The sequence below is a fragment of the Rhipicephalus sanguineus genome, chromosome 4 (genome assembly GCF_013339695.2).
Source record: "Rhipicephalus sanguineus isolate Rsan-2018 chromosome 4, BIME_Rsan_1.4, whole genome shotgun sequence".
In the NCBI taxonomy this organism is placed as follows: Eukaryota; Metazoa; Arthropoda; class Arachnida; order Ixodida; family Ixodidae; genus Rhipicephalus; species Rhipicephalus sanguineus.
The window spans coordinates 82543261-82565306 of NC_051179.1; the positions used below are offsets into that span (position 1 = coordinate 82543261).

General features: G+C 42.9%; 4 protein-coding genes across 9 annotated transcripts in view; 1 reads left to right on the forward strand and 3 right to left on the reverse strand.

The window, feature by feature from the left end:
* Window positions 1-22046, forward strand: part of LOC119390336 (cytochrome c oxidase subunit 6A2, mitochondrial) — a 673327-nt gene that overhangs the window by 599088 nt on the left and 52193 nt on the right. The window lies entirely within an intron of this gene.
* The window catches only part of LOC119390332 (ribosomal protein S6 kinase-related protein), a 100662-nt gene that overhangs the window by 28375 nt on the left and 50241 nt on the right, over window positions 1-22046 (reverse strand). The window lies entirely within an intron of this gene.
* LOC119390333 (ketosamine-3-kinase) lies at window positions 1516-15343 on the reverse strand. 2 transcript variants are annotated; one of them, XM_037657933.2, is made up of 8 exons: window positions 15234-15343; window positions 14793-14943; window positions 14621-14704; window positions 13582-13682; window positions 13353-13503; window positions 4158-4353; window positions 3248-3422; window positions 1516-2203 (listed from the first exon to the last, which is right to left on the reverse strand). In XM_037657933.2, exons 2-8 carry the CDS (start codon window positions 14931-14933, stop codon window positions 2140-2142), a joined length of 912 nt encoding a protein of 303 aa, XP_037513861.1. In that variant the 5' UTR covers window positions 14934-14943; window positions 15234-15343; the 3' UTR covers window positions 1516-2139. The 2 variants fall into 2 exon arrangements, with proteins under 2 accessions (XP_037513861.1, XP_049270701.1); XM_049414744.1 differs by lacking the exon at window positions 15234-15343 and having other exon boundaries at window positions 14793-15077.
* The window catches only part of LOC119390338 (splicing factor ESS-2 homolog), an 83931-nt gene continuing 80925 nt past the window's right edge, over window positions 19041-22046 (reverse strand). Inside the window, 1 exon segment of the mRNA XM_049414739.1 lies at window positions 19041-20532. Within this exon segment, the coding sequence (XP_049270696.1) occupies window positions 20211-20532 (322 nt within the window). The 3' untranslated portion in view covers window positions 19041-20210.

The following is a 22046-nucleotide window of genomic DNA, read 5'->3' on the forward strand; positions in this document are numbered from 1 at the left end:
AAAAAAAGTGGGCGCAGGGGAGGAGGGGGATGGGAGGCGCTGGCTCGGTCATTGGCACTTATTTCAGATCTCCCAAAAAAGGGAAAGGGGCACCTGCTCGGGTGGGGGCGCTTGCTCGGCATTTTACAGTACATCTGAATGAAAAAATGCAATTTCGCTTTAATTGCTTGGCTTCACTATCACTCGCCTGGTTGGGAATGAGTGGGATTACATGGTTGGGAATGATTTCCGGCCAGAAAAAAACAGTGTCTTGAAACTGCTGTCTAACGCTCCTTGAGGTGATGCCATCAGTCAATGTTCATTGGCATACACAGCATCTTGGACGATGTAGCACGTCTGATCGAAGGTTCGAAAGAAATCATAAAAAATTTGTTTCACCGTCGAATTCCCCAAGGGGAATGACAACAGTAGATGCAAGAGCTGTGGTGTATAATCCAACGGCATTATGCGCGATGAACTGATAATCTTTTCTTTTTTTATTCCTCCTGCACCAACAAGCAGTTACTGTTAGGCAACCCAAAATGTTCTTACTGTGCAGCCACTCAGAAACATAAATATCACACTAGACTGCACATCTTACTGCCTCACTATGAAAGGTGCTATAAAGGGGGTCTCCAGAAAAACAAAGTTATCGAAAAACAAAAGGGACTATGAAACATAGACATACATGCAATATCTGAGCATTAACAGGCCATTAGTAAGCACCAAAGAATTTTGAAATGTGAAAAACAAATCTCCATGACTTGGTATACCCTCAGTAAACACCACTTATGCCACCTTCCTTTTTCTGTGTGTTGCCACCTCCTGCACGAGCTTGCAGAAACATACAAACTAAATACACATTGAAAGGTAAACATATCGATAATTGTTTCACAGAAACCAGAAACTTAACTACTTTTCCACCGTTTATATTATGTCTTGCAATGGCATGTAAAAGTACGAGGACACTTGCCAACAGTGCATGTTGCTGGGCGAGTCGGTCGTACATCATTAAACAAGGTGCTGCGCAAAGGAAACACGGACAAGGAAGTGAACGAGGACAACTATGGGAACATCAGCTTTCGATAAAGAACGGACAAGGTTCTAATTTGCCTATTCACTGCAGCGCATGCCCATCGGCTGCCTGTGGTAAACCGTGCCAGCCTTTGCTGGCAACAACAAAAATCTTGAGGCGTAATCAAAACCAGTTGGCACGTGAGCTTGCCGAGGCTTTCTTCATCAAGAAAAAAAAGACATTTGCGTCAGTGATACCTCCATAACATTGTACGATAATGAAAGCAGGTTCCTCGCATGCGCATTGATGAATTTGCAGTTTCTGTTGTATAAATATGCGTTTTGTTTTCAATAAAATTCAGTCGCGAGTCTGCGCCCATCCTCGTTCACTCCCTTGTCTGAGTTTCCTTTGCGCAGCACCTTGTTTAATAATAACACTTGCCAACTTTAAGGTTTTAAAAGTACATGCGAAAAGCAAAAGAGTTTATTAAAATTTTGTGAAAGATAAAGGAACATACCGTTTGTTTAAAAAATTCACACTTTGTTCTATAGAGACAGTGCACTCGTAGCTGCCAAAAATGTGCAGTGCTATGCTGTCTCAAAATAACGGGATTAATTTGTGTGATGATGGTCAAAAAATTTTGGTAACCGTTGCGCATTGTTTCTATGAAGTGGATGTTGATGCGGGTAGGTCTGAATGACTAAGCAGGTCTGAAAAATCAGCAGCGGTACTTGCAGTCTTTCGAAATTTGTATTTTTCAAGTGAGCACAAATAAAACAATTTTTAGTGCTTATAATGTCGTTACAACAATCGTAACCAAGCTCCCCAAAGAGCGAATGTTTTACAAAAAATCTGTATAAGCTGGCAAGCATGCAAGATTTAAGCTGCATCATTCCTTCCTTGCTTGGTCCGCATACTCTTTGCTACAGTTTCAGTTTTTTTAGCATGCCACCCAGAGTCGTTCGTACAGCTGTGGCGCATCCACCGGAAAGACACTGGTATAGCAACATTCAACAAACATTGGCACAACGTAGGCCGACAACAACGCGACAGTCACAACAGCAACAACATCAGTGGCAACAATGATGACAACAACGACGAGAGGCATTGCCTGTGACGCTTTGGCGTAGAGCGATGCCACGGTCTTACTTCAGGAGGCGCCTCATCGTGGATAGAGAAGAGCTGCGGTATCCGCCACCAAAATGGTTCCTGCGGGACATAAATGGTTACAGATCAAAACCACTGCAAGGTTTCAATCACAAAATTATTTTATAACAACTGCTTTTTCAAACAGAGTGCAAAGCTATACCATTGACAGCTTGTACAATCTTAGAGATCAGCTGCAGTAAACCTTTTTTTCCGTTTGTCTAATTTCTTGCCTGAACGTTTCTTAGAACATCGTTCTTGTGATGAGTAAGTATCCTGTGTAGCACCACATGATTGAACACTGAAGCAGTTTTCTTAAACGCTGATGAAGTGAGATTGTTGCCTTTCAGTCAATCAAGATTGCTACGAAACATAATTAATTACAACGGACATTATACACAGACAAAGCCCCAGAACTCTCGTTAGAGTTGTGTGAAGGGTTCACATATTAAGAGCAAATATTAGGGCATTTCTAATAACAACCACACACAAAGCTCAAGGCTAATCAACAAAAGCAAACCTTTTCGTTGAGTCGTCCCCAACACAGTTTCACACCTGTCTGTCAGTTCACGAAAGCTTCACTTAACATACATTCGAAAACATGCCAAATTACTTTTTTTTTTTCATGCTACACTTGTGGTAACCCTTAGAGGTCGACACCGGACAAAAAAATGGCACAGAGGGACAAATGTGTGGTGAGAGGATGGGCTGGACATAACAACTGCCCTTTCCCTGTTTGCATCAAAAATATGGAATAAGCGCACATGCGAGCTTTTTGCTTGCATGTGCAAATTCACAAGGATGGACAATCGCTCTATGCCTGGCACCTATAGGCCATCATGTTATGCTTCCTGTGACATCATCACTGTTGCAGCATATGTCGAAAACAAAAATAAACTACAGCGATGAATCAAACCCCCCAACTTCATGCTTGGCAGCAGAATTCTACGCGTGCGTGCTGAAGAACCTCAGACAGTTTACAATAACATGAAACCTTCTAGCTGTCAAAAATTAATGACTTATGCCAAATCTGGGACCCCTGTGCGACATGTCTTCTCCCCTTCAGTATGCCTTGCTGATGTTAACACGCGAAACATTGACACCTACCAGTGGTTGAGGTAGTGGAAGAGGTGGTAGAAGTCAAGCCTCTTCTCAAAGCCCGCCGCCTTGGGTATAACCTTGAAGTACGCCGAGTAGAACTTGCCATCAAAGCCCCCAAACAGTTTCGCTATGGACAGCTCAAACTCTGCGTGCCCATAATACGATGCTGGATCAAATATAACTGCAAAGAAATAAAAGAAACACCTATTTTAGCTTGCTTAAGCATGGTGAATGAAGCAACCTGCGGATACGATCACCAATATCTACAGACTTTTAGGCGGCTAAAAGCACCGTGAAATCTAGCCAATCGTTACGCTGCAATAGGGGCACCTCACACTAATTTTTTTGGATGTGAATGAAGCAGGCACGTTGTCTTCAGTGAACACACACCACTTTCACACACAGATGTGCAATACGCAGACACATAAAGAGATGCTAAATCATTTATTTTAGTAACTTGCACACAGTCTTGACAAATTTTGTAATACAGTTCAAACAAAACAGTGCAAGTACTCAAGCACTCAAAATGCAAAAAAAAGAAAATGCAGGTGGCCACACCACCTAGAAGTTCCCGCATCAACTCGCCATGATGGCATAGATTTTGACGGTGTCTGCTGTGGCCTACATGGTTCTTAATTGATAAGAATGAAGTACATTGTACTCTAAGGGGGGCCAGAGACTTAATGCATACCAAGTTAAGGAAATTTTGTTGAGAAAATGGGACCGAAATATGAAAAAGCACTTTGAAATCAGCAACGTCACACAGATATTTGTGTGCAGAAATATTGGCCTTTAATTTCTTTTCCATTGATTAGTCTATTAACAAAGGTAGAATTTTCAAAGAATAATTTATCAGATTAAACTGATTCAATTGTCGCACTTTAGTGTCCCTTTAACTAGCATAACAGCGACTTACTCGGTCCGTCCTCGTATTCGGCCACATTGCCGCCCCAGAGGTCACCGTGAATGAGGGCGGGCTCAATTTCCATGCCCTCAAAGAATGACGGCACCTTGTGAACCAGCAGAGACCACAGTTCCGGTGCCTCACGGTCGTGGTACTTCTCCTGAGCCATTCGCACCTGGGCGTCAATGCGCTGCCGGCAAAAGAATTCCTGCATAGGACCAACATGGGGAAGTGACCATTTTATCTGTGCAACGCTCAGCAGAAGCTTGTGGCCAAAGGGCCATGTTTTAGAGAACCATGTAAATAACCAGCTAATTCTGAATATATTTATTTATTTTGTTAATTTAGGCCTACGGAGGGAGATAGGGTGAGGGGGGCGTATGGTACAATTCAATACATAATATATTGGATGAATGCAAGGATTCAGAAATTGTCACAGAACGAAGAAATTTGCATATTGCCGAACGATACAGATGCTAGAGAAAAAAAAGCAGAAATGAACAGTGAAAAAAAAATTAACAGATCAGCAGGAAACAAAATGGCAGAAGTTGCATAGCTTAACAGTAAGTATTGCATAAAAATTGCATAACATCGCCAGGGTATAATACATTTGCATCATTATACATTACAAAAAATAGACATGTATTAACTTTCATGCTTAACATGCATAACAGGCAAACCTTGGTCAACAGGTTCTGACTCTTCTTTCTATCGTCACTCACTAAGCAACAGATTTGCACATAACTGACTAAAAGTCATTATGATCCAAAAGACTAAATGTCATTTAAATGATTGCTTAAAATCTATTACAATTTTTGGTATTGTTGTAGTTGATCGATTACTCTTCTTATGCAGTAGCAGTCACTGTAATTTAATAACTGTTTTTCTGCAATCAATTACATGTAACCAGTTACTTTATTCGCACAAGCTGTAACAGGAGATGCAGCACTTAGCACTTGCATTTAGTGCGAACTGTGTTAACATGCTCACAGTCTTGGAATGCAGCAGCCTCAGGTATGTACACGTTTTGACAAACAAACCACAGCACTCTGCATTTGCTTCCACACTCTAAAGGCGACATGCCTTTAGAGTGTGGAAGCAAATGGCAAGCAAGTGAAACCCTGGCAAATCTTGCCGGGGTTTCACTTCTCTGTGGTCATTCAAAAGATCATGGCATTTGTTCTACGAATAAGCCACATGTGCCTAGGTGTTTGCGACATTAATAAAACTTCATCGCATGATTGATGGACATGGTGCAGAGACCACATGCATGCAACACTTCATAAGCATGCCTGCATTGTTTATGAGAAACCACTATGAGGCATTACCGCAAGATTTTAAATGCGAAGCATTTCTAGTGAACTCCTGCGACTTTCATTGTATTTATCTATCCAACCGTCTACAACTTTGTGCTCTCCTGGCCATTTTGTGAATGGGGTGCATACCAAAATTCGTATGGTGTAACATGACTGTATGACAAACATAAATGACAGGTCATAACATGAAGATCATGACGTGCATGTCATGAACGGCATGATTAGGCGCCACGGTCTTGGTTTTCTTGCGGCTGTTTCGTTATATATAAAAATAGGTATGGCATGACAACAGTGTATCACGAACATAAGTGACAGGTCCTAATGTGCAAATCATGACACACATGTCATGTACAGCATACATAGGATTTACATGCATATGATTGGTATAGCGTTTCGCGGCATGATTGGTATTGCGTAATGTGACTGTGTGACAAACATAAATGACAAGTGTTAACATGAAAGTAATGACATGCATGTCATGTACAGCATGATTTACATGCCATGCTCATGGTGCATTCGCGGCCTGTTCGCTAGCTTGATATAAACCAAACATGACATGGTCTCGGGGCACTCGTGGTTGTTTAATTAATATATACCAAAATTGGTATGACGAGACATTTCTGTGTGACAAACATAAATGACTGGTGGTAACATGAAAATCATGACATACATGTCATGCACAGCATGACTTACATGCCACGCTCATGGTGCACTCGCAGCCATTTCACTTTCTTAATATACACCATAATTGGTATTGTGCGACACGACTGTATGATGAACATAAATGAGAGGTGGTAACATATGAAAATAATGACATGCAGTCATGCACGTCATGTATGACATGACTTACATGCCACACTCATGGTGCACTCGCGGCCGTTTCGCTATCTTGATATACACCAATATTGGTATTGTGTGATGTGACTGTCTGACAAACATACATGACAAGTAGTAACATGAAAATAATGACATGCATGTGCTGTGTGGCATGATTTATATGCCCCGCTCATGGTGCGTTCGTGCCTTGTTCGCTAGCTTGATATAAACCAAAGCTGTGATTGGGCGATGTGACTGAATGACGAACATAAATGACAGGTGGTAACATGAAAATAATGACATGCATGTTATGTGTGGCATGATTTTACATGCCACGCTCATGGTGTGCTTGCGGTCGTTTCACTAGCTTGATATAAACCAAAACTGTTATTGGGCGACATGACTGAACAATCAACTAAATGACATGTAGTAACACTAAAATAATGACATGCATGTTATGTGCAGCATGATTTACATGCCACACTCATTGTGATCTCGCGGCCGGTTTGCTAGCTTGATATACACCAAAATTGTTATTGCGTGACGTAACTGTGTAACGAACATAAATGACAGGTGGTAACATGAAAATAATGACATGCATGTCATGTACGGCATTATTTACAAGCCACGCTCATGGTGCGCTCACGGCCATTTCACTAGCTTGATATACACCAAAATTGGTATTGTGCGACGTGACTGTATGACGAACATAAATGACAGGTCCCAACATGCAAAACATGCAAATCATGACGTGCATATCATGTAGTGCATGATTTACATGACACTGTCTTGGTGCGCTTCCGGCCGTTTTGTTAACTGAATATATACCAAAAGTGATATGGCATGACATGGGTGCGTGACGACCATAAATGGACAGGTCATGCATTGTATATACCAGAATATACGTTTCATTAGCATGGTATATACCAGATGGTAAATGCATGCATGCATGCATGCATGACAAACATGCAATATATAGTGAACTTGATGTAATGACATGAATGACTTCATTTGCCTCAAAGACAAAAGACGATGTACGTAGCTCTTTGCTGGCTGCTTCACATTACATCAATTCCCACAGCACGTTAGATCTGCCGGATTTTTTATCTGCATATGAGCCATTCCACATGAGGCAAGATCATGTCAAAAATGGCTGTTTTGAGCAGGCAAGGAATTGCCCAACACAAAATGTGAAGGAAAAGTAATTGATTATATTTTAGTAATCCCCCGGTTACTTGTATGAAACAGTATTTAGTAACTGTAACCAATTACATTTTTGACTGAAGTAGTTGTAATTGGTAACTTTCTTTTCCTGTAACATGTACTAATTTACTAAGCATTGAGTACTCCGGCTGTAAGTGTTCTCTAGCCCTACAAAAGGCGCACATGTACAGAATGGTCCAAATACACCCCTCAATGATGCGTGCAGTTGCTGTCAATACTTTAATTTTTTTTATTTAGGACGCGAGCCCAGTGATGAAAACAAGAACAATCATAGCCTCTTTCAACTTTGCTCGGATAACAAAGTATCTATGTATCAATTTTGATATTAGCAGTGTACATGTCAACTACGTATGCACTATTCAGTAGCATTCTGCACCACTGAAAACACCATGCAAGTTACGGATGAAATACTTTCATACTGCTAGCATGTATTCATTCTAAAAAGACAGGGCGTGCAAACAAGGACACAAGAAAGAAGTCAGGACACCACAAACGCTGACTAACAACTGAAGAGACGCACAATGGCTGAAAAGGAAAGAAGGCACGAAAACTTATCTGCGCATGCCCATGCAACAGGCGAACCTATCAATCCGGCACGCGTGGCGGTCTACGTTGAAGATAACTGTTAAGGCATTTGATTTCATCTTTATGCAGGTTAATCGACGGTTGGCTCACGCATGCGCTACCACTATTCTCGACATGCCATGCTTCAATCATCAGGCGCGTTTGCACGGCAACGAGTGTGGCGTACGAGTGTGGTGTATAAGGTCCCTTTCAGCTGCGGTCGCTTCTACGTAGGGCAAACAGGCCGATGCATTAACCAGAGATTATTGGAACATAAGAGATCGCTAACAGGAGGCTCACCTTCTAATCTATCTTTACATTGTCGAGATTGCAAGTGCACGCCAAAATTCGATGAACGCGCAGTGTTGTACCGTTATAGAAATGAAGAAACGTGCCTGATGATTGAAGCATGGCATATCGAGAATAGTGGTAGCGCATGCGTGAGCCAACCGTCGATTAACCTGCATAAAGATGAAATCAAATGCCTTAACAGTTATCTTCAACGTAGACCGCCACGCGTGCCAGATTGATAGGTTCGCCTGTTGCACGGGCATGCGCAGATAAGTTTTCGTGCCTTCTTTCCTTTTCAGCCGTTGTGCGTCTCTTCAGTTGTTAGTCGGCGTTTGTCGTGTCCTGACTTCTTTCTTGTGTCCTTGTTTGCACACCCTGTCTTTTTAGAATGAATACTTACCAACTAGCTCAGCTCTCTGTTATTCTATGCTAGCATGTGCTTCGTTACTCGACCTAGTTTCAACACCACATCTTGCATAATCTTAAGCTTTTCTCAGATCACTCAGATCACGCATACATTAATAGTTTGATGAGGTGTATCAGGTCATCTGTTAGCTGCAGTACCTGTGCTCATTTTAAAAAACGTATCGGTACATGTAGTAAAACCTTGGTACGTACCATAATGAACAGGGATAATAATGAATAACTGGATATATAAAATGACATAAATCTAATGCTATGTAACAAATAATCAGCATGTAACAAACATATATGCTTATAATGAATATCTGATTATAATAAAGGTATTTTCATGCCATACGGGACTTCATTATTACTGAAAATAAAATTTAAGCCAATCTGGAGATATGGATGGAAAAGCTTGCATTTCCAAACCATGACATTGACAGAGGTATGTGGAACCAGATTTTCATAAATTTCATGCACAATTCAGATTTGAAAATGGAGAATACAAACTACTAGAGGCAATTTTAGCAATCTTTTCTTTCTTTTTTTTCCCTCAGCATTTTCTAACAGTTGGCAGCTAGGCCCAACTCATCATTATTCTTCGTTCCAACTTTCAGTGAATGAAATACATGCAGCCTTTCCATGTCAATTCTATGGCAACGTAATTTCCTATTACTGATGGGGTACGCATATTTGCTTTTTAACACTGTTGTGTGTACTTCATGCCACAGGTATGATCCTTCTGTACTGGGGCACTATATGAGATTTGACCATACCTGAACAACCATTTCATATGGATTGACAGCCACAACTGTTAATCCACTATCGGTTTTCTTATTTTATCTAACAGATGGCCTTTCTGCTCGAGAATTTACTTTTCTAACCCCAAAGTGAAATTTTGGGACACTGATTGTCAGATTTACTAAGTATTAGAGATGTTAATCCGGACTGCTGCAGCTACCTTGAATTCAGTGTCTCTCGAGAGGATATACTGTATAAACTCGTGTAAGGGCTGTAGCTTTAACTTGGCAGCCCGAGAAATAGTACAACAAAGAACAAAAATCAAGAAACAGAAATTTCAACTGACATATTCCAAATAACCATGTATATTCTAACAAACAAATTTCGAGTGATTGCTAAAAGCTTTGAAGTGCATAATAGTTATCGCCAACACCATTGGTGGCACAGAAGATGATTTATTATAAATTTACTTTATATTACACATTAAGTCATCAGATGACCCTTAACATGTTTAATTTTTCATTAGAACGATTGCACCTTCTCTCACAAATGGATATGTTTAGCTTATTCTCTTAACATCACTTTTAAACACACTCACATATTAGAATATATTGGCATAACACTGACAAATTATGTTTTTTTCATGCTTCGATTCCTTTCGTCTTTTTCTCAAAAGAAGTGGAGAATTTTCACGTTGCTGCGTTCATTATTATTATATTTTTACATTTGAATTGTCTGCATTTATTTCATATCTTGCTGTCTTCCTTTATTGTGCCAATTGAAATATATGTTATATATATATTACATTTATGCGAATGCTTGATTGCGGCCACTTTTCTGCCTTGTTTTGTTGGGATGTGGGGCCAGTCAAGCTGTGTTTGATTCGCAGCTTTTTTTCCTCGCATTCCATACAACAGGTGGTATTATTTGATAAGTACAAGTGTCTATACAATGCAAACAACACCAAAATTATGGTGAAATAAACGCAAGCTTAATCCACGTATGTACTGGTGGATTGATGCTAAACCAGCAGGAGCAGTAACAGTGAAGAAGAGTAGCCACCTGCATGGCGGGCATGAACAAATTCATTACGAGGTGGAGGGCGTTTGCTTTTTTAGTGGTAAACCCCGCTGTTACGTTCCTCACTGCTGCGTTTTCCCGGCTGTTACGTCGTTTTCCGCCGGTCCCGGCATAGCTCCCATAGGATACAATGTATTGGGAACCCCGTTGTTACGTCGTAACTGTCGGACCGTTCCCGTATGATACGTCGCGAAGTGCGCCCGGAGCCGACCGAGTGACTACCAAAGAGAGCGGCCATGGTGCATTTTCACGCAGCTTGGCCTCGTTTGACCGTAATATTAGCCGCATGAGAGGTGCAAGCAACAGAATCTTTCAATTGATGCAAACAAAAGCATGGCCTTCGAGATTCAAATTGCAAAGATGGCGTCTATGACGTAACTGCTCGCGAAAGCAAGGCCTTCGAGATTGGCATTTACTATTGACAAAAGCATAGCCTCTGAGATTTGCATTGCACAAACATGGCGTGTATGACGTACTTGCTTGCGAAAGCAAGGCCTTCGAGATTGGCATTCACTTCTGCCATCGCGTTGGCGTAGACTCATCATCATCGTTATTTGTCGGAGAACGGGAGGAGTTCGAGCTGGTTGTTGGAGCTCGCATGGTCGTGCATGCGGTTCGCGGTCGGACTCGCCGCGCCGGTCGTGATTGCGTGTGCTTAGTTCTTTCATGCCTACAGCTGTTGGTGTTAAAAAAAAAATCACAGCATATCCACGGAGTGAATGATGATGAGTGGGCGAAGCTGCGGAGGTTCATCGGTAAACCGTGAATCTTCCGTGAATTCTGCCCAGTACATCATCACCGACGTGAGATCGGGCGCGTTTATACTAAAGGTTCGATGAGTTATGACGACTTGCAGCTCACTTTAATTTTACATGTACGCTGTGAATTTTCATTGTTTAGAAAACCATTGCTTTAGAAAACACCTTGCGTCTTTTGTTAAGCAGCTGGCGTCTTTTTCGTTTTGCTTTAGAAACATCTGGCGTTCTTTCGTTTTGTTTTTACAAAACATCTGGCGTCTTTCGTTGGTTTATTTCATCAATCAACGGCGTTTTGAACAAAATTTTTATTGTTTAATCACGCACAGGAGAAATCTCACCAGGCACTACCTTGGAGGTAAACAATGGCTGCTAATGGGAATGAGAGACAGAAGAAGTCGGCTTTTAGCTAACACTTACACTTCTACAGAGACAGAAGAATTCGGCTTTTAGTTAACGCGCACGCTGCGAATTTTTTATTGTTCAACAACGCACAGGAGAAATCTCCCACCGGCACCACCTTGGAGGTCAAAGGGTAAGACTTGTTACTCACTACTACGAGCACGACGAGGGACGAACGGGTGCCGCCTTAAGGAGCTTCGCCCCTAAAATCACATACGTTGATTACATTTCTGTGGATAAGGCCGCCCTAAGCTCCGCGTTTCTATGCATCGACTAGATCGTGGCTGAGCGCGCCAATTTTCGTGCTGCTCGTAAGAATTGAAATAAAATTCTGTACCACTAAATATTTTGCCGTTTTTCCTGTTTTTCGGCTCTTACGTTTCCCGTCTCTTACGTTTATTTCCTATGGTCCCTTCAAAAACGTATCAGCGGGGTTCTACTGTATATATGTGATTTTGGAAGATGTGCTTCAAATGACAACACATTTCATATTTGTACGAAAATATTTGACCAATTGGCCTGATCTCTGAAGTAAATGCCACACCTCAACAAGGTCGTGAGAAAAAAATGTACGGCCGTTACACAAGTCTGTATGGAATGTTTTGCAGGTATCTGAGGAAAAACATCCAACAAATGTTTTGTGTGCACATTGTTAAGAAGCTGGATATAAGCAATGAGAGCTGACACTTTCCATATAAACCCCTCACCCCCCCCCCTAGCCCTTCCAAACACTGCATAGGCAAACAGAAAAGAAATGAACAAAGATGCTAAAACAATAGCAACAGCTGGGCACATAGATAAACAGTGCAGAGATCAATGCTAGATTCCAAATTCAGTATAATGAGATGAAATTATAAGTGGTAGGTTCTTGTTGGACACAAATAGATCAAAATAAAGGCCATCGAGCTATATACGCTGTCATGACGCCACTAACACGAATAAGTAATATGTTATCTCCATCTGTTTTCAAAACAGGACAGATAGCATTGAGAAGTTTGCGGGGATAACGTAGCTGCATCCAGCACAGGACCAGGTTAATTGGAGAATCATGGAGAATCACAATCATTTACAACCATTATAGTTTCGAACGCTGTCCATATGCCTTACACTTATTTGTTTCGTTTTTCTTTAGAGCGCATTATAACTCTTTTGTTTAACCCCTTTTAGTTGACGGGATACGGCTGTCGCGTCTCCACTTTTTTTTTTTACGTGAAAAGAAGTACTGTAATATCTCTCTGCAATCAGTTTGTGCGTACCAATGCTTGAAAAGTTGCGTATACGGTTTGTATCTTGCTCTTCTGGAGCGCTCTTTCTTTTGTTGTTCTTGTGACACGATTGTTGTATCTTAATTTGTTCACTTCGTTTTATACTTGTTACTCACACTCCTGCTTATACAGCCTCAGCTAGAGGCTAAGTACTGTATAAATAAATAAATAAATAAATAAATAAATAAATAAATAAATAAATAAATAAATAAATAAATAACACAGTACAGGCTTTTGCCCTGCAGTTGGCATAGTCAGGCCGATGATGATGACTAAGTAGTCCAAGAAGGTGCCCTATATTCAATGTTCAAACGTAACGTCAAGGAGATTCTGCAGTACGTAGCTCACCACCCAGTCATCGTGCCAGCTATTATCCAACGGCAGGTACCCACAGCAGGTGGTGACATCAAAGCCAAACTGGTCCACGTAGCCAGACTCGTTCCGGGCGCCGTGCACCGAGCTTCCCTCGTCCCGTTTGCGGCTGTTGTGCAAATGCATGCTGCAAGATAGGGTTTGACAGGTGACAGTGCGTCAATTAGTCACGCGTCGCCACACACCGGGCCTTGTGGTTGGGCACCTTGCCAGCTGCTTGCCCAGGAGCTCCGAGTGGCGGTTCAATTGGCGCATCCGCACGCTCTCCATAACCAGGGCCGCACCGCCGGAAGGGTTGTCAACCACCTACGCAAGGGGCATTTATCAGAGGACTGGAGGCCCCGACAATTAAGCTGCAGTTAGTCAGGCTATCCTCCTTTTTTTTTCTCAACTAAACTTGGTATAGGTCGTGCAAATGCTGCTGGCACCCAAAAATTGGAGCCAACAGAGTGACACGGAGATGTCAGTCAATGGCCTCGCTGTCGTAAAGTGTTGAAAAGGGGTGTGTGAAACTTGGCAAAGGAACAAGAGGAGAGGAAGGCTCAATCTGCATTGTTGTAGTTTAGTTGTCTTGGATAACAGCGATGGTGTCGTTTTTTTACACATTAGGGAGAGAGAACATAAAAATTCTGACGTCTTTATAGTGAAAAAGACTTACTGTGCTGCTTACGTCGTTAAGCAACGCATGCACTACCTCAATGATGGGGAAACTCAGAAGTGCTTTAAGGTACAAAACTAACTTTCTGTTTAGGTCGACATGTCTACATGCGCAGTCAGAATATGGTCTTCTTTTAGCGACAGTTTGTTTAGCAACAAATAGCATGCATGCACATGCGCATTGAAAAAATATATCCTTAATTTGTGCGTCGAGCACAAGGAGAAAAATCAAAATAGCAGGAACATGTATAGCTAGCTGCACATGAACAATAAATTACTACTATACTTTTGGATGTGGCACATCACTGCATTTATCAGCTCGCAGTTCGCACGCAGTTTTGCATTGAGGAAAACGAAAAAGATTTATGCGAAAGCCGTTAAAGCCTACGAATGTCACCTTGACTTTAGCTAAAAAGACAGCGCACAGAATGGACTCTTGCCGAGTAAAACAACGCGCATTGAGTTAGATCCATACAAGTGCTGCTTAAATGTTAGGTTCGCGCTAATCGCACAAAACCTTTTGCAGTATGCCTGACATTCCAATAGAAACCTTAGAAGTTTTCAGAAAGGAAATATAATATACTTACGACGTACGGCTTCGGAACTTTCACGGTCTCCGTCTCTAGTATAGCTTTCAAGGCTGCGAACTCGCCATCGAACATCGTACGTGCCTGCACAAAGAAGCGTACTGCGTGTCGCCGGACGCGTTCCCATCGAATCGAATCTTCTCGCTCAAAACAAACGAAACGCGCAACTCACCTGCGGCTTGGAGTTTCTCTTAATAAACACTTCGCCATCGTCGGTTTCGTACGCCTCGCCTTCGTTGATGCAGCCGCTGCCTCCGCGGCCGGTAGCGCGAAGTTTCTTCGTTTTCAACGCTTCTTTGATCCTCGCCTCCATCGTAGCCGGCCTAGAACGACACGAATGGACGACATGGGCTAGGCGAGCCGCACTAAATATAGCGCGCGAACAACAAGTCTCTCTCCCGTGCAATCTCGCGCATCGTGTCGCCGAATCCGAAAGCGAACGGGCACTACTGTAGAGATGTCAACAACCGCGACCGAGCGATAAAGCGTGGGCGCGGGCAACCGAGAAAAAGCCAGCGTCTTGCGCAAGTGTGTACACGAGATCAACACCCTGTAGCGAAGCTGCAGTGTGACAGGTGAATAATTAAATGAAAGCTCAGCTAATTCACGTTACCTAGGATGTCGTCGGCTGCTTCGGTGGTTTTCTCTGAAGACCGCGGAGACGAGCAGAGCCCCTGCCGCTCAGTTAAGTGGCTTCCCGGCAAGTCACTGCAGCACGAAGTATTGCGGACGGCAGCCGACTCTCCGTAGTAGCTGGCACGGTGATCCAATTATCGAGGAGCGCTTAGACAACATATCAAAACGACCACAACCATGCACAGTTACCCGACGCGTCGTTGGCGTCACCGCGTCGCGATCCCTTCGTAGTGGTGTTGTCCGTGTTGTGGTGTGTCCATCCGCCGCATACCACCGCGTCGCAGGGGTGATGTGCGGTGCGGTGTGCGCGCGGGCGACGGCCGGCGTTCCGTTTCGGGAGCCCGCGGTGCGTAGGTCACGAAAATAAACCGGCGTGAAATGCGGGGAAACAACGGCACGCCGTTCACGTCCTGCTGGATGCGCTAGACTGATGCACGGGAATCGTTCGCGGTCGACGGCGCGTCTTTCATCAAGTCGTGCAGGGCTTGGAAAGCTCTGAAGTTAACTTAGGTCTAGCGACTTGAACTATTAAACGTGCAGAGGAGCGCTAACTAGCAATGGGGAATACGCTAGAAGAGGCAGCGAAGTTAAATTCAGAGGCGCCGGCAATAAAATGAGGGCCTGCCGATCTATTTCTACTGCAACAGTTAAGCACTTCGAATCCCCACCAACCCCCTTTTTTAATGTGATAGAATGCAGGACCATACTGCACTTCCATCTAAAATTGAGAATCAAGGTGTCACTGCCCCCACCACCCCTAAAAAAAATAAAGTCCTTGTAGTTCTCGGCACTTGCACTATGCATGGGCACTGAACAGTGCCCATGGCACGCGAGCTGAAAATAAGGCCCCCCATTTCCAAGATGCTTAGTAAATATGCGGGGTGTCTTACATAATTGTGCAACTAATTCCACAGATGAAAGCAAAAAAACACTTGCAAATTTCCAGTTCTTTTGGGCCACAGTTAAATTGCAGTTAGATGCAAGTATTCCATTCTTCACCTTCCCGCTCTCATAAAAAAACGAGGTTATGCAGGAAAATTGTAACGATAAATAAAAAGAAAGTTCAAGGACTCTGCATTATTTGTATCCATACAGATGTAATATAAACGGGAAATAAAAATGCACCATAATTTAATTACTACGTACAGTTATCCCTCAAACGCTGGCACGTTCTGGTCTATAAAATTTCCGTTTAGTAAGTACCGCAAGAAGGAAGTGCATTTTATCTGCTGTGCTTGCTCTTTTACTTTTTATATAGCAGTCAAATCTTTAATGCTTGAAGCTTTGTTACTCCCAAGTATGTCCAGCTTAATTAACACAGTATTAATGCAAATTAGCAAGCTAATTCTAAATTGTGCATTGAAAAAAAAGTTTTAATGCAAGTAGCAAGCTCCTTAATGCAAGTAGCAAGCTTTTTAGAGTCTTACGACGAAATATGAGCACAGTCGAACCGAATTATTGACAGGCAGCATTCAACTAAAAAAATATTTGAAGTATGGTCTCTACACACACAGACATCCACATAAAAAGAAAAGCTTACCTTGTTATATCTGGATTTTGAGCATTAACTGTACATGTTACACGGAGGTAGCAGATGTCTTTTCAATGCTATTCAGCCATTATGGTGAGCAACATGATGCAGTAATAACAGTAAATACGAAATTTTTAATAGGACTTGGTACAGCTATATACATACACTGAAGTATATTACAATTTTTATATAGACATAAGTTTGAACGTATGCAATTTCAGAAAACTGTCGCTGAACAAATGTACATTTCAAGAGCAAAAGCCAATGACACTCAGACACCCTAGAAAGAGATCAAGTGAGAGTTCAAATTTTTCTGTGGGGTGTCAGAAACGTAACTTTTTTCACACATTTGGAAACATCACAGCTCAACATACAGAAAGAACCTTGTTAAAATGCTACATCCAACAGTTACAGTGTACACAGACACAATATGCTTCTTATCGGCAAAGAATGGCACACACATATTTAGTCATTTTGTCTTACGAATAAAATCACATCACCTTTCTCTCTCAAATAGCAAGTACATTAGGCCTTTGACAATACTCTCCCTAAGTACTGTAGAGATATTGGCATTTTGTAAACAGCATTAAGATTGTGAAAACACAAGACTTGAGATAGTTCTTTTCCTGATTAAAGCAACAGAAAAACTGCGCACACGACAGCGATGCGTTTCTTCAGTCACAAAAGGTTGTCTAGAGTGCTGCAGCAATGTCACTGTTCACGAAAAAACAACAACAACAACAAAAAAAGAATGATTAGACAAACATTTTGAGCGTGGGCCCACTCTTTATCATATGTACTCGATGGCACGAGCCAACGGCTAGCATTATCAGTAGAAGCTGCAACACAATGCTGCGATGGCTGGCAAATGTGTTTGCTTTCTGTATTGTTCCCCACTTATGGGTATAACTGAAAACACTGAGGAAAATTTTGCTGCATCAACAAGCAGTTATGCTGGCAAATGAACTTTAAAGTAGGGGTGTGCGAATATTCGAAATTTCGAATATTTTTCGAATAGTGTTTGCTATTCGATTCGATTCGCACTGAAATTTTACTATTCGAACTATTCGAACTTCCCAAAGACAAATGCAGTCAACGTCCGATTGAAAGTGACCCCTTCAGATTTTCAATATGCTTCACCTCATTACACTCTCGTATTGCGGCAAAGCTGCCTTTCAAGCTCCGTTACGGTCGAACTTAGCCAAGAGACAAAGTCCGGTTGGAAGTGGTCCCTAGATTCTTAATATGCTTCACCTCATCACACCCCCGTATTGCGGAAAAGCTGCCTTTCAAGCTCCGTTACGGTCGAACTTAGGCAAGAGACAGTGAACGTCTGATTGGAAGTGGGCCATGGATTTTCAATATGCTTCACCTCCTCACACCCCCGTATTGCGGCAAAGCTGCCTTTCAAGGTCCGTTACGGTCGAATTTAGCCAAGAGACAGTCAACGTCAGTTTGGAAGTGGTCCCTAGATTTTCAATATGCTTCACCTCATCACACCACCGTACTGCGGCAAAGCTGTCTACGGTCGCAGATGTATTAACTCAAGAAAACGCTGGTTCCAATATGGAGATGAAAGATGTGGCAGAGTTGGGGGCTCAATTAATGCTGTTTTGGACCTGAAATTTGGGCAGGAAGTCCGAAAAATCGGACGCCGAAGCTTTTTAGCATCCAAAATTTCAGATGTTCTTATATATCGACGTCTACGAGGCAGATTTGGAACTCCGGACTTGAAGGGAGCACACCCTTGTCTGCCACATCAGTTGGCCTTCCGCAGCAGTTGAAAGAGGAGGAGAGGCTGAGGAAATGGCATCTCCGCCTATCACGTGTAAAGTGTTGTCGGCAACACTTTGGTTGCACCAAATCATGTACATAAGTACAATTCGGCCTCTACATTGCCTCACTCTTGATAAGAAAGACAACTATGAAATATGACCCCACCAGCGCTTCATCAACCTAGCGAAAAGAAACACTTTCATGTTGCTATCTCACAAGAACATACTCAGGGATTCTCTGCAACTTTTTCTGTAATTTCACTTCGAATTATTCGAAAAATGTTTGAGAAATATTCGAAAATTATTCGAAATTATTCGATTCGATTCGCACTCAATCTTTATTATTCGAATTCGCTTCGCACCCAAAATTTTGCTATTCGCACAGCTCTACTTTAAAGAGTACAGTAAAAGCTGAAGATGAGACAGCATTTACCGAGTGCTCTGAAATAACAAATACTATACACAAATGTTACTGAGAGCACATGTGTCCATGTTTGCACGCCCTGCCTTTTTAACATGAAGCTAAGTGCTGTACTAAAAACGGAATGAAAACGTTGCCAGACCACTTACAGCAAATTTTTCTATGGAGGAAAGGCAAACACTGACAACGCTCTGATGGCAATTTCCCAGCTTACATCTCTCTCTCTGTGATACATCACGAGCTCCAAGACTTGCGCTACGCTGACTACGTATATCAGAGGCAATGGCATATGGTAACGTCACTTGAATGACCCAAAAGTCCGTTCAATTTGCCTGCACCACTCTGAACTGGTGCATTGGTGAGGCACAAGAAGTTTAGAAATTGTGCAGCTCGGGTTCAGTGGTACCATACATAAAAGCATCGACGAAAATGCCGAGCGCTCTAGTTTCACATAATTGAAAAGCTAACCGAAAAAAACAATCAAGGTTCTTGAAAAGGGTAGATTGTCTAGCCCAATGAATGACTATATGAATACAAGAGACTGTCTTCCTGCACAAACAATGCTTAGGTCACAAGATGCACATTTTGTAATACATGTAACAGTATGCAAAGCAACAAATGGCATGTATTCAGCTTGACTGCAGAAATCTGTAGCTCTCAAGTTAGAAACTTTTGCGGAAAGGCACAAAAGGCATTTCTCTACTAAGCGTTTTATAATCCCAGGCAAAGGACATTCATGTCCTGCCACATATCTATCTAAAAAGAAATACTGTTCAAGACCCTGCAAAAATTTGGTGAAATCTTCCAGCGGCACAACTGACAATGTAACAATGTTGCTTGAATATGCCGATGATGACAAAAGCCATGAATTCCACAGTGTTTTAAGTTAATTTTTATGCACAGCAATGTAGTAGCAAAACCTCTGGCAGATGCATAGTTCATAGCAAAAATGTGACAGTGGATTGTATATATACAATGAACGAATGTTAGCTGTAGTCACACTTGCACACACTACAAGGCAAGTCTGTTCTTGACCTTCACAGCAAAATCACCACACACAGACTAGTGACACAGAATGACACTTCACTGAATTGGCATGTAATCATTACGCTGCTGTTTTGTTCTTGACACGTAGCATTGAGAGGCTGTTGGGTTGTGTCCCAGCTGACATTGCAGTTGTTACAGACAGGTCAGCAAGACGCAACGAGCCCAGTTTCTTGTGCCAGATCAAAAAAAGTCCGCAGCTCCTTTGCGCTTCACGGGAAGCTTCAAGAGGTTGTCGGTTAGTGAGGAGCTGTCGCTGCCGGAGAGGTAGGGCTCTCGTCTGCATGCGTCCTTTCGAGAGGCGGGCGAAGGCACGAGGGGTGACGGTGTGGCACCACATGCGACCGGTGTTCCAGGAGTGGTGGTCTTTGGCGTGTAGCTGGCCCTCAGGGCCCTGTCTATGCCTTTGGAGATGCCCAGCTTTGCCGACGCCAAGTGACGTGCCGCAGGCGACATGGTACCGAGGCGTGCCAGGGGAGACTTGGGGGAAGGGCTTAGCCTCGGGCTGCATTGCGGAAAAAGAATGTTAAATGAATTAAATTCTGGGGTTTTATGTGCCAAAACTACTTTGTATATGACTATGACATGTTACACAGTCGGGGAAATAGAAATGATTCTGATCACCTGGTTTTTTTTTTAATGTGGAAATCTAAGCAGTGATGTGATTGACTGAACCTGTTTTGGAGCAGGTTTTTGGAGCAGCAAAAAGTGGGGTTTGGAGCAGGTAAAAGGGCTTTTGGAGCAGCCAAACACGCGTTTGGGAGCAGGGAAAACAGCTTTTGGAGTAGCTAAAAGCTCACTGCCAAGTGGAAAAACGAACCGTGTGAAGCAAAACAGTTAAATATAAGGAGGAACTCTTTTGAAATAAAAAGTTCTGTCCAATAATGGGTGTTTGCATAACACCAATGGATCACCTAACAGCCCCGTAAGCGTAAACATTGGCGTTGCAGTCTTATAATGGCTTAGGGTGGCCAAACAAACAAAGCAGGTAGGGTTTCCCAACTACAGTACGATCTCGGTGATGCGAATCTGAAGGCGGAGCGACAATATTCGTATCGGTACCATCAAAAAACTAGCAAAACTTGTTTTCAAACCACGATATACGCACAAAACATTTATTTCCGCCAAAATAACTTGCGTACGCCTTTCTGGGACACACGTGGACAGAACAGTAAGGGATGGCGCAGCTCGCTGCCGCGAAAACGTTCGTCAAAGCTTCGCATAAGGCCAATCTGAAAACTAAGTGAAGTCCGCTCCACCATAGTGACAACTGAAGATCAACATGAACGCCGAAAGGCTTCGTGCCAGGGGCATAGGCAGAAATTTTTTTCGGAAGAGGGGGGGGGGGGCACCTCCTTGATTTGAAGTGGGGGCTGGGCAGGCAGATGTCAAGTGTCATTTTGGGCTCTGTATGCCATAGCAAAAAAAGATTCGGGGGTGGGGGGTGGACCAGGTGTGCCCCCCCCCCCCCCCCGGCTACGCCAGTGCTTCATGCCTTTTTTACGACTATATAGCCTTTAATCTACCGCTGCGTTAGCCGTGTACTTCGGAGCTCGTAGTCGCTATCGATGATCGCGTTGATAGTGACCGTGGTTTCATGCGCGGCGGTTGCGGCAAACGGTAGTTCCGTTTTCAATACGCCTGCGCTGGCCACGCGCGTGCCTTCAGAGCTACGTCGTTTATTGCTATCTATAATCGCATCTGCCGCGGTTTTGTCCGCGGCGTTTGCGGGAAGCAGCGTCGCTTGGACTGGGTGGGCGTTGGACGCACGTGCACTTTCGGAGTTCCGTCACTTTCGCCGTCGCCATATACATGACAGCGTCTTAAAAGAGATCGTGGTTTCGCCCACAGCGGTTGTGGCAAACGATAACCGCAGTTCTGACAGTATGCGCACTGGCCGCGCTTACTTACAAAGCTAACAGCATTCTGCTCTCGGCCGTCGCTCGATGGATTCGGTACCAAAGTTTGTATCACGAAAAGTGTTCGGAACATCCAAATTTCGGCCCATTCGACGACAGT